We start from the raw sequence: 16,778 nt of genomic DNA on the forward strand, positions 1-16,778 counted from the left end.
GAGAACATGCAAACTCCACACTGGCGGGATCGGGATTTGAACCTTGGTCCTCAAAGCTGTGAGGCCAAAACTCTAGCCAGTTGCACTGTTCAGGCAACATGTTCTGCCCTCCAAATTGATGATAAAATATGCAAAACAGAAGAATCCTTCATGACATCTTGCAGGGCACAACGACCACTGTGCCGCCCAATGCATAATATTTTATATCAATATTTGAAAGGGTATAGTATAAATTAAAAACTTATGTGCTAATTTTAAAAAGGAAAAACAGAAAATGTGATTGTCAAAAATTAAATAATGTAAATACAAAGCTCAATAAGTGAAAAACAGAGACTGTGAATACCAAAATGTGAATACTCAATAAGTTGAGCCATTTTTTTTACATTCACATTTCTGACATGTCATTCGATTAAATAATTAACCAAAGTATTTTATAACCAAATGAAGTGAGAAAAATCATTACAAAATGTAAAAATGCCCATTAATTTAAATGCAAAATAAACACAATCACAATATTTAAAGTACGGCAGCAATTAACTACAACAAAATACAAAATAAAACTGTACTGTGCTAAGACAATGAATTCATATAATGTCCTTTCATTTAACTGAGGAATATGAGAAATATAAATTAAACACCGTCACGTTCATGAAATTAATTAATTGGCCGCTGCATACATAGGACGTGCCATTCCAACCATCAATTGTCTAAGCCGCTTATCCTCACGAGGATCGGGGGAGTGCTGGAGTCTATCCCAGCTGTCTGGAGGTGGGGTACACCCTGAACTGGTCGCCAGCCAATCACAGGGCACATGGAGACAGACAACAGTCGCACTCACAATCACACCTTGGGGCAATTTATAGTGTCCAATTAATGTTGCATGTTTTTGGAACGTGGGAGGAAACAAGAAGTGCTTAAAATCAATTTAATATAATAAAATAACTACAATTATAAGTAAACTTTAAATGGAGATAAAATCATTATAATAATGTAAAAAAATAAAGATGCACATAAATTATTATTAAAAAAAATAAGGATGAACATAGATTCAGCAGGCAGACAAACAAAAGGATGAAACCATCAACATACCACTGAAGCTATTCTTTATTTCACATTTATTTGTACACAATAAATACTGTTAAACATCCACTTGTGTGTGTGTGTGTAAATAGGTCGGCAGCCACTGCAGCGCTAACACGATGAACATGCCGGAACCAAATGTGTAAAAAGTAGCGCGCCAACTTCTCTGAACAGGGAAAAGACTTTTCTTTTTTTTTCCGTATTTCAATACAACAGGGTAAATGCAAACTTCAAAAATAAGTTTGATGTCATTTAGATCTCAAGGAGATCAACGAGAAAACAGCAACGTGGCTGACGGATATCATTTCTTTTTTTTCCTCACCACGCAGATTGAGTGGAACGAAATCATTTTTCAATCCTAACGTCTAGAAAGTCAAATAAAAGAATACAAAAATTGCTAATATTTTATAAGGATATCCATCTCCAAGCTCTCTGTTAGCTATTTCAAACAACAAAAAGTACTTTATAAGACACTAGGGTAGCTATTTAAGGCTAAATATCAATACAATAAAGTATTCATTCCAATACAGGCGGTAAACAAATTAGGAGAAATGTTGACAATCAAAATACTGATGAGAAAGAAGAAACAAAAAAGTGCTTCATTGTGTGACACACACCATACATTTTACATCAGGATCATTCCCTACTTTCATGAACAAAGGCAACTTTGACACGGAAAACCCTGCAATGTTGCCCCAAAAAAGCCTGAAACTGACGATTGGGGATTTTTTCGCCTTTGCCTTTGACGCAGAACCCGGTGAAGCGGGAGGTTGTCGCTTTCACGTAGACGCGGCATGTTAGGACAACGGCGACCGCTTTCGACGCAACAGGGCGCGAGAAGTGAGGTGGGGGAATACCCTCGCAAAAAGTGTTGTCTAGCCTCCAATACTACTAGACTTCTCCCACCCTGTTGCGTTGAAATTAACTGTCAGTGCCCAGCACATACACTATTTTATTTTCTACCTTTAGGCGGGCTTTTTCCCATGTCGCCGTTCTCTAAAAAGTGCAGCGACGTGGTCAAAAGGCAGAAAACTGTTAAGTCGTTGTCGCGCAACTGTTTTCCAAGCGTCAGGTATTAAACTTCATGACAAAAATCGCTGCCCTTTTGTGTCAGTGCCCTTTTTGCCGATTACAGCGAAACGGAAAAGATGGAAAATTCTCAGAAAAACAGTAATTTTTTTTTTTTTTTTTACACATGGGATAGTCAAAAAAGGAAGGCGGAAAAAATACTGGCTTTTACAACCAGTGTCAAAGGGGTTACATATTACGGAATATTGCCAGGTCGACTTTGTGACGTTTGTAAATGACAGAAACGCGGTAAAAATCTGAGCTTTTTACAAACTACAGCACCGATACTACCTCCAAAAGCGGGAAATAGCCAATTTTACTTTATCCCTCAGGTGGAAGGTGGGGAAAAAAAAAAAAAAACCTCTTTCCCAGGAAGCCTAAAAAGTGTCTGTCCTGATCCGGATATGGCACCGATGTAACCTCCAAAGGTGTTTCGGTTAATAAAAAACAGCAACATGGAAGGAGAAAAGGCGTGGCAAGAAAATGCCATCTTTTACAGGCAATTTCAAAGGGGGAAGAGGCGTCCCCTCCACTGCTTACTTTATCCCGGATTCTTGTGGAGGTTTATTTTTTTTTTTTACAAGAAAAGTCAGAAATAAACACTAAAGGGGGTTTGGAAATGTTCAATTTCTTCTTCTTCTAAAAAAAAAAGGAAAAAAATAAGAAAAGCAAATTAAACTTGGAGTGTTCCAATTTTTCTAAAACATTCCTACTACTCAAACCATTGCCACTTTTCCCTTCTTTTAGTATTTGAGTTGGGGGTGGGAGGAGCCAGGACCAGCCTCGCCCCCCCCCCCACCACCTAAACGAATGTGAAATTACATGACAGTCTTGAACATGTCGTCAGCCATTTTCTCGCGCAGAAAAAAAAAAGGGTGTTCTAATCAAAATGAAGATGTGTTGGGTTTGAAGACGAGAAAGGCACATTTGTTTGTTCTTTCAGCAAAAGCACTGGCCGTGTGAAGCGTCCTCTGGGGGGGTTCTTATCCCCGCTTCACACCAACGTGATCTCCACCTCCTCCCGCCGCTTCACCTGCCCCCGTGGGTGCTGCTTGGGGGGTGGAGGAGCAGCTCGGACCTGGAAGAAAACATAAAAAAAACAAAAAAAAAACTTTACCGTTAGTCCCACAAATTATGGACGAGAACTGCAAAAACCCATATAGTGACTTAAATCTGCCTGACCAATCACATACAGGGCTACCCAGGTTTTCGAACGTCTCGGTTTTTGTACTAATCGGTTTTCGAACGAAAATTTCGAGATTTTTTTTTGCTTTGGTTTTCGAACGAAAATCGGTATTCGAACACCCCGACCAGCTGAACCACGCCGATTTTTTCCTTTTCAAAAAAAGGGAAAAGACTTAACGCTTATTGCTCGTTTAAAGTTATTCTGCACTTTTGTAAATAAAAAATGGTTTACAAAGCTGGGGGCCGAGTCGCTACAGATATAGCAACGCACTCCCAGGCTAGCATATTCTACTAGGCTAAAGCATACATTTTAAGCAAAAAATAAATTGATTTCTTAAATGATTTAATTATATAAAGTATTTAAACTATACATGTATTTATACTATGCTGTTTATTATCAGGAAAAGCTAAAAAAAATCACTTCAAAAAAAAAAAAAAAAATTCTGACTTGGAACGCATTATTTCATTTTCCATTCATTGTAATGGGAAAATGCGCTTCGGTTTTCGAACATTTTGGTTTTCAACCAGCCTTCTGGAACGGATTGTGTTTTAGTACTACTACTAGGTTGGTGGTAGGTGGTGTACAGTTAAAAGGGGTCCTAAGCTAAGGTGTGCTTACTCACAGGTCGGATGTTGCCTGATGCACTCTCTGGGTATTTGGGAGGCTGGGGGGATACTTGTGCCGGACCTAAAGTGACAAAAATCCACATTCAAAATAATTTGCGCATTTTAGTATGATTTTAGTCTTAAACCTTAACACATACTGTGAAAGGAGCTTTTGTGCGGAGTGACGGGTGGCGGCCGGTGGTGCCCATTGTGGTAGGCGGGCGGCCGTCCAATAGGCGAGGCGGCGGCGCTGCAGGGGCCGGATTGGGGCAACGACAAGGTGGTGGGGGTCTGCAGGGGGCTGCTGTGGAGCGGTCCAGAATGGGAGGGGCTGCAAGGGGAGCGCTCGCAGTTGGCCAGCGTACAAGGGGAAGACTGAGAAATGGGGGGGGGGGAAATTATATAAATGTATATAATCGATTGTTACTCGTAAATAATGAAAGGATTAAAACATTTAAATAAGTTTGATGGATGTCATTGCGTTGTAGCAACCACCAGATGGTGCAATTTATTCGGCCCGGTCTGGTTTGCTGCCTTAAGGGGGCAAAAGTTGACTTTCTACCTGAGCGCTGCTGCCGTCTCTCTGCCCGTTGCCGTTCTCGCTTGCCCCGCCGGCCAAGTCTTCGACCAGGACGGCAGGGAAGACGCCGACAACGCCGTTGAATTCGCCCTCCCAGAAGCCGTCGTCCTCGTGAGTCTCCCGGCTCAGGATGCGGATGATGGCGCCCTCGGGGAAGGAGAGCTCGTCGTCCGTCTGGCCGGCGTAGTCGTACAAGGCCTTGGCGAACGACACTACAGAATAAACTGTCGTCAATTTATAATAGCTGGCAGCGTAGTTTCAATTTAGAGTACTGCGATGCAGTGTTGCCTTGACTGTTCTCTACCTGCATTAAGAACCCTTTTGGAACGCTTTGTGACAAGTCCAACAACATTTTGTGGTGTTATTGGAGACTTTTGAAGAGTGCAACGAAGCTGCCTGCCATGTGTGAAAATGTATTTTGCCGGCTACTGTTTATAATTTCCAATGTCAAATTGTACATACTTGCTTTTTTTTTCTTTCCCCAGAATCAGAATAAAACTTGTTCCAGTGCTTTTGATACATTGATCATTGAGTTTTTTTTGTTTTGATTAGTTCCACAGAGGGGAAAGAAGAGTGAAAACTGCAGATTTTTTAACAGAATGTCAAAGGGTCTCTGAGGTCGCCTCACCGCTGGAGTCTCCGTTGATTGAGGCGGTGGGAAGCTCCGTTTCGGGTTCGGTGGAGTTGCTGGAGGAGTGCGAGCGAGCGTCCAGCGCGGCCAGAGACTGCAGCATGCTCAGCAGGCTGTTGGAGGATGGCAGCTGCAAGTACTTTTCTGGGACGTAGCCTACCTGGCCGCCACGATTTCTGGCCTGCGGAGAAATGACAGTCAAGAGATTATAAAAAATGGGGGATTGAGCTGAAATAACTGACAAACCTTACCTTCACCCAGTCCTCCATGTCACCGTCGTCGATGACCTCTAAGATTTCCTGCTCTTCGATGGTCAGTTCATCTGGTTGTGAGGCCTGAAGAAAAAAAAAAAAAACCAACATTCATCAGAGAAATGGGAAAACTATCCAAGATCAATAACCCCAACACTTCATTGTGCCCCAACAGTTCTTGTCCCCGAAACATTACATTCATCCTCGCGTTGACAACAACAACAACAACAAAAAAGATTTTACTGTTAAAGTGACTGCATACTGTATTTTTCACACTATAAGGCGCACCGCATTATAAGGCGCATAGAATAGACGCTGCAGTAGAGGCTGGGGTTACGTTATGAATCCATTAGATGGAGCTGCGCTAAAGGCTCAATATTGATCCATATATATATATATATATAATATATATATATATATATATATGATATATATATATATATATAAGGCGGACCGGCTTTTGAGAAAATTAAAAGGCTTTTAGGTGCGCCTTATAGTGCGGAAAATACGGGAATTTATCACAGAATCGTTGTTTGACCAACCAGTAAGATTCTTTCGGCTGGTCGCGACAGTGTGACATCCCAGATGAACGCTCATATTGGTTTGGCACAGTTTTTACGCCGGAACATTTGAATTTGTAAAAACTTACAGTCACCGTAAAAAAATATCTCGATTTTCCCATTCAGGCAATTAATCCAGATTTGATTGCCTTTTCTTATCTCTCCAGAACAGATCACCTCGATATGCCTGATCAGCACTCCTTAGCAGAACTCCATTCACCACCCGCGGTCCTGTGTTTTATTTCACTGGTTTGGTCTGTTTCATGTTGTTCCACACTTTGTCTAATCGCCCTGTAAAGTGTGCAAAGCGTTGCAAGCTGTGAACCTGAACTTCGAACAAAGATTCCTACCTTGTAGGAATAGAGAACTTTGCACGTGAGGGGGTAATTCTTCAAGGTGCTGGAGGGGCTGGAGCTGCTGTCGTCCAAAACTTCGCCGCTGTCCTCGGTCTCCTCGTCCTCCTCGCGCTCCAGGTCAGCCGTTCCCTTCCGGGTTGAGGCGGACGTGTTGAGCAACCGGTCGCCGTCAAAAAGTATGAACTCAAAGGAGAAGGGACGGTGAGCTTACAGAAAGTGAAGGATCGTGGGCACTGAGGTTGTTCCAGCGCTCGTTCTCCAACTCCTCCATCACTTGGTTCATGGCACTCTTCAACCATGTTTCCACTCCGACACCCGCTTGCCTCAGGAGGTCCAGACGGGCCTCAGCCTTCACCTTTACTGTCTAGCAAAGCACCACGCAACCATTATCGTGACAGATGTCATCACCTTTCATGATATTTCAGCCCGACTAACCCTCCGTATCACCAAAAATGGGGAACACCCTCATATACGCAACATGTAATTCTATACATGTAATTCTGATACAAAACAGCAGGGAGGAAAGGAACAAATTTGAACTTCCTCTTCCCTGTCAGCACATGTATGTCGGGCTTTTTCAAATTTAAGCTTTGTTCCAATTTGCTAATTTCTCTTCTTTTAGAAAAGTTTACATTAAATGTTGGCATAGATGAAGCACTATTTAAGTGTTGTCAATTCACCATTTAAATGTTTAATGTTACTTGCTAAACCTGTACAGTAAAACCCCTTTTAAAAGGATCACAGTTTGAGCCTGAAACATTTGAAATTAAAATAAGAATTATTAAAATCTTTGTTCAACTGTATTTAATAGGAATGTATTTTAAAATAAATGTTAAATATATTACATAATTTTGACTAAATATTTTAGCAAGAAAACAGTCCAATATACAGAAATTAATATTCATTGCATTTTATTATCCATCATCCATTTTTATACAAGTTAGCTTCATTATTTTAGTACAATAATTATTAATCTATCCATTATCTGAGCTGCGTATCCTCACAAGCATCACAGGAGTGGCCAGAAGCCCATCCCAGCTATCTTCGGCAAGCAGGCGCGGTACACTCTGAACTGGTCGCCAGCCAATCTACAATAATTAAGTGGAAGTATAGATTGTGTGTGTTTTTCTACTCGTGTAACTTTTGACCTCTCTAGCTTGTGGTGTATTAAAATTAATAATGTACTGTAAATTACTGTTTCATTGAGTATATTGCAAAATACATAACATTGTATTACATGAAAAAATGTTTGTCAATCACTTACATCAAGAAATGAGTAAAAAATATTACAATATTTCAAACAAAGGGTGGAATGGTGGGACGACTTGTTAGAGCATTAGCCTCATATTTCTGAGGACTGGGTTCAAATCCCGGCCCTGCCTGCGTGGTGCTTGTATGTTCTCCCCATGCCTGCGTGGTGTTTTCTCTGGGCACTCCTGTTTCCTCCCACATCCCAAAAACATGCAATTGGCTGTCAACCGGTTAAGCCTCCTGCCTGAAGATATCTGGGATAGGCTCTCCTGCAACTCTTGTGAGGATAAGTGTCTCAGAAAATGGATTGATGGTGGATGGATTTCAAACGACTCAATGGTTTTCATTTTCTGTGATTGTGCTCTTCAACCAGTGGGTGGCGCTTTGGTGTCACACTGACTGGAGCGCGATCAACACATTTCACAGTTCACCCACGGTTACCTCTGCCCTCCGCAGAGTCTGTCTCGCCACTTCCATCTTGGCTTCCAGCTCCCCGCCATTCGCCTCTGAGCTCTCCTGAGACCCAAATTCCTCCAGGACCTGCACACAAACCATGTACACAAAACAACACTCAAAAATGACAATAAGAACTCAAATCAACGATCACTCCATCCTGCATGTTCGCCAGAGTGTGACTCATTTCCTGCTTGCTGGAATCACACGGTTTGGTAGCGCTGTTCCCGAAAAAAAAAAAAAAAAAATCCCAAATGAAGTCAGCAATCACTTGGCTCTGACCTTTAGAGTGACGCCAGGACTGTAAACTGTCATCGTACTCCTCCCATGTGCATATTATGGGATGCATTTCCCCATTTGCCCTTTGTATATTATAAGACTGACCTCGATTGTTGATCTATTTTTAAGATGTCTTTAATTACAGCAATACCCGATAACTGGATGTGGGCAGCATGGCAGACTCGTGGATAGTATGCCCACCTGACATTAGAGGAGGTCCAGATTCAACTCTCAGCATTGTACGCCCTGTGTGGAGTTAACATGTTCTTCCCGTGTACGCCGTCCATATAGTAGGTGTGAATGAGATTATGATTCTTTTTCTATACGGCCCCTACCATTGACTGGCGACCAGTCCAGAACTTAATCAGAACAAGCCCTATAGAAAACTGACATCCTCTATGTCCAGTACAGTGCTTCAATTTTCAATCGTTTTATTTGGCCCGCAAAAGCCATGTGTCAACTTCTTTGATTATTGCTAAAAACTGTACAAAAAAAAATTCAAATTTCCCATTTTATAATTAATAATGTACCATAATGTCATTGCCAAACACCTTGTGGAGTAACCTTAACAAACTACCGTAACTTCCGGCCTACAAGCCACGACTTTTTTCACACGGTTTTAACCCAGCGGTTGATGCGGCGATGCGGCTAATTTGTGCATTTTTTTCCTACCGGACGCAAGGGGGGCACTCGAGCGGAAGAGGCAAGAATGAGACCGGTGGAATATATGTGCCGAGGAAGTGACTTTTACCGGGCCGTGTTAGCGCTGTGCTAGCGTGTTGCTGCTGTGTTACTGGTGTGACTCAGTGATATTTACTAGTAAGTTTTATTGTAACCAGCCGTATTAGCGTTAGGGCCGGCGCTAGTGTTAGCACTAGCATTAGCGCCACGCTAGCGTTAAGCTCTTTATGTGTACCAGCTTTCTTTATAAATATCTCGTGTTTCAATGTGAGTGTGCACGTGGGCACTTGCATCTTTTACATAGCTGCGGTATATGTATGTACCAAGTTTTTCCTTTACAAATCGGTGAGGCTTGTAACCAGGCGCGCTCTGTAGGCCGGGAATTACGATAGATATCTGTTGATTTGTTGTGTATGAGTAATATGATGATCCGCCTAAACGTTTTTCAGAATAGCCCTCTGAGGGAAACTGTAACTACAATGTGGCCCCCGACAAAAACGAACTCGACACCCTTGTAACTGGAACTGGTGTAGACTGGATGTACTGCATAAGGGTCTCACCCGCTGTGTGTGGATGATACTCTTGTACTCTCTGGCCACTCGAGTGGCCCACTTGCGGGCCTCCTTGTCCAGGCTGTGCTCCTCCACTGTGCCGCTCTCTTTTAGTAGATGTGTCACCTAGAGTGTAAATAAAAAAAAAACAAAAACATTTATAATCATTTTGGGGTAAATGTAACAAATTATGCCTTAATCTCAATACAAGCACAAGCTCATGTTTGACATTTTACAGGTTTATAACGCGCGGTTTCCAAAATGTAGGATGGGAAACTCAGAATGTGGCTTTTTTTACATAAAACCGCCCAACCCATGCAGTTTCTCCAGCCACAATTTGGCAGTCAAACTGGATGAAGAGCCTCCTTTTTAAAGTGACGTTATGAATAAGGGAGCGCTCGATTAATGTTAGCTTCGGATAACCAGCATGCACTTAAATATTTGATGAAGATGTTGACGCGGTGGGTTTGGAGCTCCAATTGCTTCATTAATTGAAAGTGTAATTCAGCTTCTTGGTGATATAATGATCCATCCCTATATGAGTAAAAATACAACCCATTTTTTGAATGGGTGGACTCCTCCATGTTTTGGGCTACAGTTGTTGCAACTCAAAACTGCCTCGCGATCTATGCATTGAGCACCCCTGGTGTAACTGAATTTCCTTTGACACGGCTCATTATTTTGATGACTTTCAACATAAATGCGCTCGCAGTACACGAAGCAGCTCGGAACATGCGCTTTTGGCATCACTTCCGTAAATGCTCAGTACGGTTTACTTGCATTTCCTGTTTCCGGGTGAATACTGATTGTTTAGGATTGTTTTGTTAACAACGTTTATGAAATAAACACGTAAATTAATGTCAAGACTACACAAAATAAGAGACGTCTTTCAATATCTATTTTTTCTCCTCGTAACAAATTTTAACACGCGTGATTTTTCGTGCTCGACTGTGCAGATTTGCAAGTGCGATGGCGCGTATATGGAGTAGTATATGGAGGCAGGATGAGGACTGGCTAATTTGCATGAGACTGAACCGCCCCCACAAAGCGGAGGAATATTGTAATCCTTCATTTTAAAAATACACAGGAAGTTTTTAAATTGTGCAAAAAACACGATATCCTTTGTGTTGGAAAATTTGAATTTTTCAGGGTACCTCAAACCCCATCCTAAATCTCCTTAGGGACTGCGTACGGGGAAACACCATTAGACTTTGTGAGGTTGACAAATGTCCTGTGGGAGGATCAACCCTACTCCCCAAAAATAACAAGAAATAAGATAAACAGATGAGGGACAGTGACAAAGAAGAAGAGGAGATCTGACGTGGCGCGACAATGCTCCGCATTCTTTCCAGGAACGTGACGTCAGTGCGATAGAAATAGTGGGCTACTAATTTATGTGGCCAAGCAGCTGTTAGCCGGCATCAAACACGGAGGGACCACCCCGATCATTATCAAGTTTGTAAATGTTTCAGCACAACTACAACACAAAACCTTCTAAGATAAGACGTTTCCACTCGACACCATTAGGTGTATGTGCGTATGTGTGAGGAAAGTCAGTGTACTATGATGAGGCCCCGCTCACAATGGCTCCTTTTCACACATGGGCTGTTCACAAGAGGCCGGCCCACCTCCCCGCACCTCCCCCTGCTTTCTACCGGATCCCCGCGTCTGGGCAAAGTGGCGCGGCCAGGGGGAGGGAAGGGGTGGGCGGGGTTTTTGTGTCCACCGTTAATGTTTTCTTTAGGAACAAGGCGGCCGCTTGTTGGGACGTCCAATGAAAACAACGCCGGCGTTTGCAGCTCAGACAAATTGTGCAGTGTTTGCTGAGGGCAAAGCGCCGCCAGGGCGGACGGACGTATGGGTGTGTGTGTGCACAGCATAAATTAATATACATTAAACGAAAGCACATGGGCTTCAGAGGAGAAGTCTTACCTCCAACAATTTTTGAACTTTTGATGTCATATCAGAAGAAGGACTAATAAATCAAACTATTTTATTAGGAGGATAAAAAAACTTGACCATGTTCCTTTCTCCGATGTTATATCATCACTAATCTGTGAGACAAAGCTATATCTCTTCGGTTGGGGGAGGCACTGGTTGTATGACTCAAACGATAACTCCTGGTTAATAGGTGTATATGTGACATCACCTAAGGAGAAATAGGCAGACGCTTCTAAGAAAGCAATCATCAGGTTGTATCTGAACTGTCTGCTGGCATCCACATTTTTATTAAAGTATATCTTGAGTCTAAATGTTCCTTTCTATTCGCGTGTGCGGCCACTGCGCTGACGTCATTGCGGCTCTCCCACCATAGTTTGCCTTGATACTCGAGCATTTTGAAAATGTACTTAAGTTTTTCTCCAAGTCAGAGGTGTTGCTACTTCTGCTATTGAGGTCGTGGATGTGACGTCACCATTTTCCCGGCGCCATATTGCCCGTCAAAAAGAGCTGCTTGACAGTGGGGGGTGGGGGTGGGGGTTGACACTGAACCGGAGCAGAATATTCACAATCCCCGAGACTTGTTGTGTTGTTGGTTGTTAGAACAGACGAGACAGATATTCAAAGAGATCATTCTATGGAATAGCAGCTGAAAAGACCGGAAAAGATCAATGGATTTCGGCAATTAAACGTGGTGGATGGTGCCCAACCAAATACACACGACTCTATAGCGGTCACTTCACTTCAGGTAGGTATTATTATTCTTCTCAAGCTCAAATTCCCAAGAAGTATTTATCATGCCAAGTTGGCTCATTTGAGAACAATGAGTATTTAAAAAAAAACAAACAAAAAAAAACCGAAAAACAAGTGAGTCGTCTCCAACATACGGAAGCGTGTTGCAGCCAACCTCTCACCGAATGACCTTTTTTTTTTAATATGCATTGTTTTCAAATGGGAAATGCTACGGGGGAGCCGACTCGCTTGTCCTCTTTTTTTTTCCTCAATAATAGTTAATGAATGCGAGTTTGTGTAAAACTCGGGGTCATTTATTTAAATATTGGTATTTGTATTGAACACTAGCTGAAAAGATTGATGGATTTTGACAAAGGTTAACGTGTAGCTGAACACACTTCCGCGTTCAGTTGAGAACAGATCGAGCAACGAAGTATTTGTATGCGTCCAGAATTTTCGACGCTTTCAAACTCTTCCGTGTAAATCCCGACGACTTACTAACCAGATCCATGTGTAGATCCAGTTGTCCAATACAAGTGGAAGCGAGTTAACTGTCTAATTTCTTATCGGGGAAAACATCAACTTCGGCATTAAATATGGGTCCTCAATGCCAAGTGTCTCTCGTTTTTCCACGTACCTTCGTTTATTATCACCTTCTAAATATTAACAATATCGGAGAAAATTCTGGCCGACGTGGAACAGACATTTTCATTTCGTCTCAATGGACTTAGCATTGAACAATGCTTTGCTTGCCTGGCAGTACGGCCAGTCACATGACTTCGGTGACGTAGGTGCACAAGCTCTATTGGCTCGGACGACACAATGTGGAGTTTCCTCAGCACATTTTGGTCATTTCCAGTAACAGTTTTTACATTCCTTTCCATAACAAGGAACAAAGCAACAACAACGGAAGAGTTTCTTCAAGAACAAATGGGCCTACATGACCAGATACGCTTAATTATGCTGCAAAATTGATCAAGAAGGTGGTGGCGTCGGTGGTATGTGGAGCGGGGAGGAACGGTGAGTATGTCATCACAGCATGTGAGTAAAACGGGCCGATCACATGGGGATAACCCCCGTATCGAAACTTTTTTTGACGTGTGCAATGCGGGCGTTGTCGACCGCGGGCGTACAAAGTGGCCTTAAATCTAGCTATCTTTCTCTTTATTGTTGAAGTGCTTGTCCTATCCTGTCAACTAAAAGGTTACCATTTTTCCCCTGAATGGATACACCGGACGTCTTTCACTCATCTGTTTGTGGGATGCCGTGTTGCGGTGTGAAAGCGCACGTTCGCGGCGACTTCTCACACTCCTGGAATCTGAGTAAATGGAAAAGTCGGAAAAACGCACAGACGCGGCAACTTTGCGTGAAAGAGCCTATACGCTCTTAATCAGTAGCCGACTTTACACTGCCCGTGTCATTTTTCCTCCTTTACCCCATTTTTGCATTGCGAATGGGAACGGGAAGACCGCACCATTTTTCACCTTCAAAGGTAGTATTGGAGCCGTGACTGAGAAGTGACAAATTCTGTGTGAAAGGGAATTCTACAATGCCACGACAGGGGTGTGAAGTTTGACACCGGACATTCACTTCCCCGACACCTTGCTGCGGTGAAACCACTTGTCTGGAATTGATTGACGTCACCGATTGGATCTCTGAATTATATCATTGCAGCCAATCACAACGTCTGCATAAAATGCAAAATATTGATCGGATCTGTAGTGTTGACAGCTATTGTGCATTAGTATTCACAATGATATTACACACTTGCAGGGGAGAGCAGAGAAAGGTGTTGGGGGGGAGGCTCCACAATTGTTCCTCATTGCAGATTTAGGCCTGCCTTGCTCTTCTGCTGTGTTGACGAAAGCGGCCAGCGTCGCCCGAACAAACGGCTTGTTATTTTTGTCCGCTTCCGTCCGAGCACAGAACCACGTGACTGACATTAAAAGCAAGGCGCCTGCAACAAGCGCAAATACTGGATGTTTGCGAAGCGATCAAAGTCCGCGTCCCCGCTTTCAGATGAGATCATTGAGCGTTCTATGAGACCGCTCGTTAACCATCACCATGCAAATGGTTTATAGACGTCAACTTAACTAAATAGCAAATGTTTCCTCGTTGCTCACAACTACAGCGGTACCAGCAAAACGTTCTAAGGAGACATACAATGCAATTTCTTCAGTGTTTTGGTAACGTGTACATGACATGCTGTCATCAAAATACTGCATAGATCATTTTTCTAGAGATTCTAGAGGCATTATAGCATACCGAATGAAGTTGTAGACTGCTACATTAGCTTCTAGCTAGCCGCCAAAATGGCTACCTTTCACTAATTTTCAAAAGGTTTATTGTGTGTTATGTTTTAGCATTTTACATTACATTTGTGGTTGACTTTATTTTATACTTGTCATTTATTACCCCTCCGTTGTTTTTTTACATCTTAATATTGGACTGGTTAACTTTTGCTGATCCCAGCGTGACAATTAATGAATAAAATGTCAATTTCAACCAAAAATGAATTAGTGGAATGTTATGTATTACCTACTGTATCTCAATGGGAATTATTATTATTTTTTTCTCCAAAGTCAATGAAACCAGTTTGTCTTACCGTATCCGTGTCGATGGGCTGGTACAAAAAGTCGGCTGCTTTCTGGAAAACGGGATTCTTTTGAACAAACATCTGCTGATGGAACTCCTGCAGTACCTGTAGTACATTTTTGACACATTAAAAACAGATACGATGCCAGCCTGAGCGACGAAATAAAAACCTGAAGGCGTGGATGCTTCTTACCCCGTTGGAGCTTTCCAACAACTTGTTGAAGACGTTGTGCACGGCCTGGTAGCTCTCCAGCTCTGTCTGACACAGCGACACCAGGTAGTCCTTCACCTGCTCATATATTCTACCGTCCAGTACCTGCAGATCCCCCCCCCCCGCCAAAAAAATTAAATCAAATGTGTTTGATTCTAAAAAATAAACGGATACGGCACGTCTGTACTGTAGTTGTATGAATGTACCGACACTAAGACACTGACAAATGCCGCACTGCTCGGCTCTGGCCAAGACAACCATGTTCTTACCATGAAGCCGCGACAGCATGGCACGTCAAGACAACTAAGTGATTCTTTGAGAAAATAACACGCGAGTTCTTCTTTTACTGTTTTATTTCATTCCATGTGGTATTCTTAAGAAGCAATTTTGTACTTATTTTTACTCACTTTTTTCTTAGTTGATACAGGGAGAGAAATATGATAATAATATTCCTACCTACCTACTATCTACATTGTGCCTGAGACACCACATTTATCGTAACTAAAATGTCTTGCGTTACAGGCTACATTACGGTGAAATATGTGGCAAGCCTAAGAAAAACACCCACTTGAATGATCTAATGTGAGCAAATATGAGTTATTACTCATAAAAACGGTATACTAGAGTGAAAATTATCCCACGTTCAAGAAAATCTTGTTTTTGAACATCCATCCATATTCCAAACCGCTCATCCTCACAAGTGTCGCGGGAGTGCCGAAGCCTATCCCAGCTAACTTTAGGCGAAACGCACAGTACACCCTGACCAACAGATAACCAGTCAGTGGCAGGGCACATTTTTTTGAACAGAATGATGAAATAAAACATCACAGATGTAAGACTTAATGTCATTGTCAACTATCAGTGGTCTGTATCAGAGAGTACTCAAATTTAAGCATGTGTACTTTGTCAAAAAAAACAAAAAAGTGTAATTCGTGCATCACTGTTTAGTTCCATGCAGTACAAGTTTGCCCACCCACAAAGATATTAACAGTCTCCAAATTTCAAGGTTGATTATGGTAATAGACAGAATATCTTTTAGGGACACGCTATATAAAATTTTGATTCTTCAGATTTTGGGGCTGCCACTTAGAAACTCACTCTCAAAACAGATTTTTTTATTGGTTTGAGCTCTGGAGATTCCCGGAGTGTACTCCAAGACTGTTACATTACCTTTCTCAATATCGTTATCATCACTCCAACAGGCAAGTTCTGGCATGGAACTCAGGACCGAGGTCAGTTGATGGTCATTTGTGTGTCTTTAATTTTTCGAATAATGAGGCCAATAAAGGGGGCACCGTGGCTCAGCTAGAAAGCGTTGGCCTCACAGTTCTGAGGCCCCGGGTCAATCCTGAACCCGCCTGTGTGGAGTTTGCATGTTCTCCCCGTCCCTGCATGAGTTTTCTCCAGGCCCTCCGGTTTACTCCCACATCCCAAAAACATGCAACATTAATTGGACACTCTAAGTAGCCCTAAGGTGTGAGTCTGAGTGTGACGCCGGCCTCACAACTTGAGGCCCGTAACATGGATCAGCAGAGCAGCACCCGGTGAAGTGAAGACCCTTTTAAGCCTTGACCTCCCTTCCTGAACCCCCTCTGGTTGGCTCTTGGCCTGCCGCAATGTCTCGTCGCCTCGGTTACGTGGTTCTGGTATCTCTGGATCTGCTCCTCCGATGCTTATGGTGAGGACAGATCCCAGACAATTTGTTACAGGCCTCAAGTTGTGAGGCCGGCGTCACAAAGTTGAATATTTTTTGTTCCTCTTTGAACTGAC

The 16,778-nt window shown here is 42.5% G+C and overlaps 1 protein-coding gene and 1 long non-coding RNA gene across 2 annotated transcripts in view; one reads left to right on the plus strand and one right to left on the minus strand.

Annotated features, from left to right (window-relative positions):
• LOC133491580 (uncharacterized) overlaps nt 1-4,561 on the plus strand; it is a 5,704-nt gene extending 1,143 nt beyond the window's left edge. Inside the window, exon 3 of the long non-coding RNA XR_009792440.1 lies at nt 4,428-4,561. This is a non-coding gene — a long non-coding RNA (uncharacterized LOC133491580). The remainder of the gene's footprint in view (nt 1-4,427) is intronic.
• Nucleotides 2,906-16,778, minus strand: part of LOC133491579 (F-BAR and double SH3 domains protein 2-like) — a 25,847-nt gene continuing 11,974 nt past the window's right edge. The window contains exons 9-20 of the mRNA XM_061802871.1: nt 14,991-15,113; nt 14,808-14,903; nt 9,542-9,658; nt 8,010-8,108; nt 6,529-6,681; nt 6,312-6,446; nt 5,402-5,485; nt 5,148-5,331; nt 4,502-4,731; nt 4,098-4,314; nt 3,957-4,021; nt 2,906-3,226 (exon numbers count right to left, since the gene is read on the minus strand). Of these exons, the coding sequence (XP_061658855.1) occupies nt 3,143-3,226; nt 3,957-4,021; nt 4,098-4,314; nt 4,502-4,731; nt 5,148-5,331; nt 5,402-5,485; nt 6,312-6,446; nt 6,529-6,681; nt 8,010-8,108; nt 9,542-9,658; nt 14,808-14,903; nt 14,991-15,113 (1,587 nt within the window). The 3' untranslated portion in view covers nt 2,906-3,142. The remainder of the gene's footprint in view (nt 3,227-3,956; nt 4,022-4,097; nt 4,315-4,501; nt 4,732-5,147; nt 5,332-5,401; nt 5,486-6,311; nt 6,447-6,528; nt 6,682-8,009; nt 8,109-9,541; nt 9,659-14,807; nt 14,904-14,990; nt 15,114-16,778) is intronic.

Source organism: Syngnathoides biaculeatus, chromosome 18, assembly GCF_019802595.1.
Source record: "Syngnathoides biaculeatus isolate LvHL_M chromosome 18, ASM1980259v1, whole genome shotgun sequence".
Taxonomy (NCBI): Eukaryota; Metazoa; Chordata; class Actinopteri; order Syngnathiformes; family Syngnathidae; genus Syngnathoides; species Syngnathoides biaculeatus.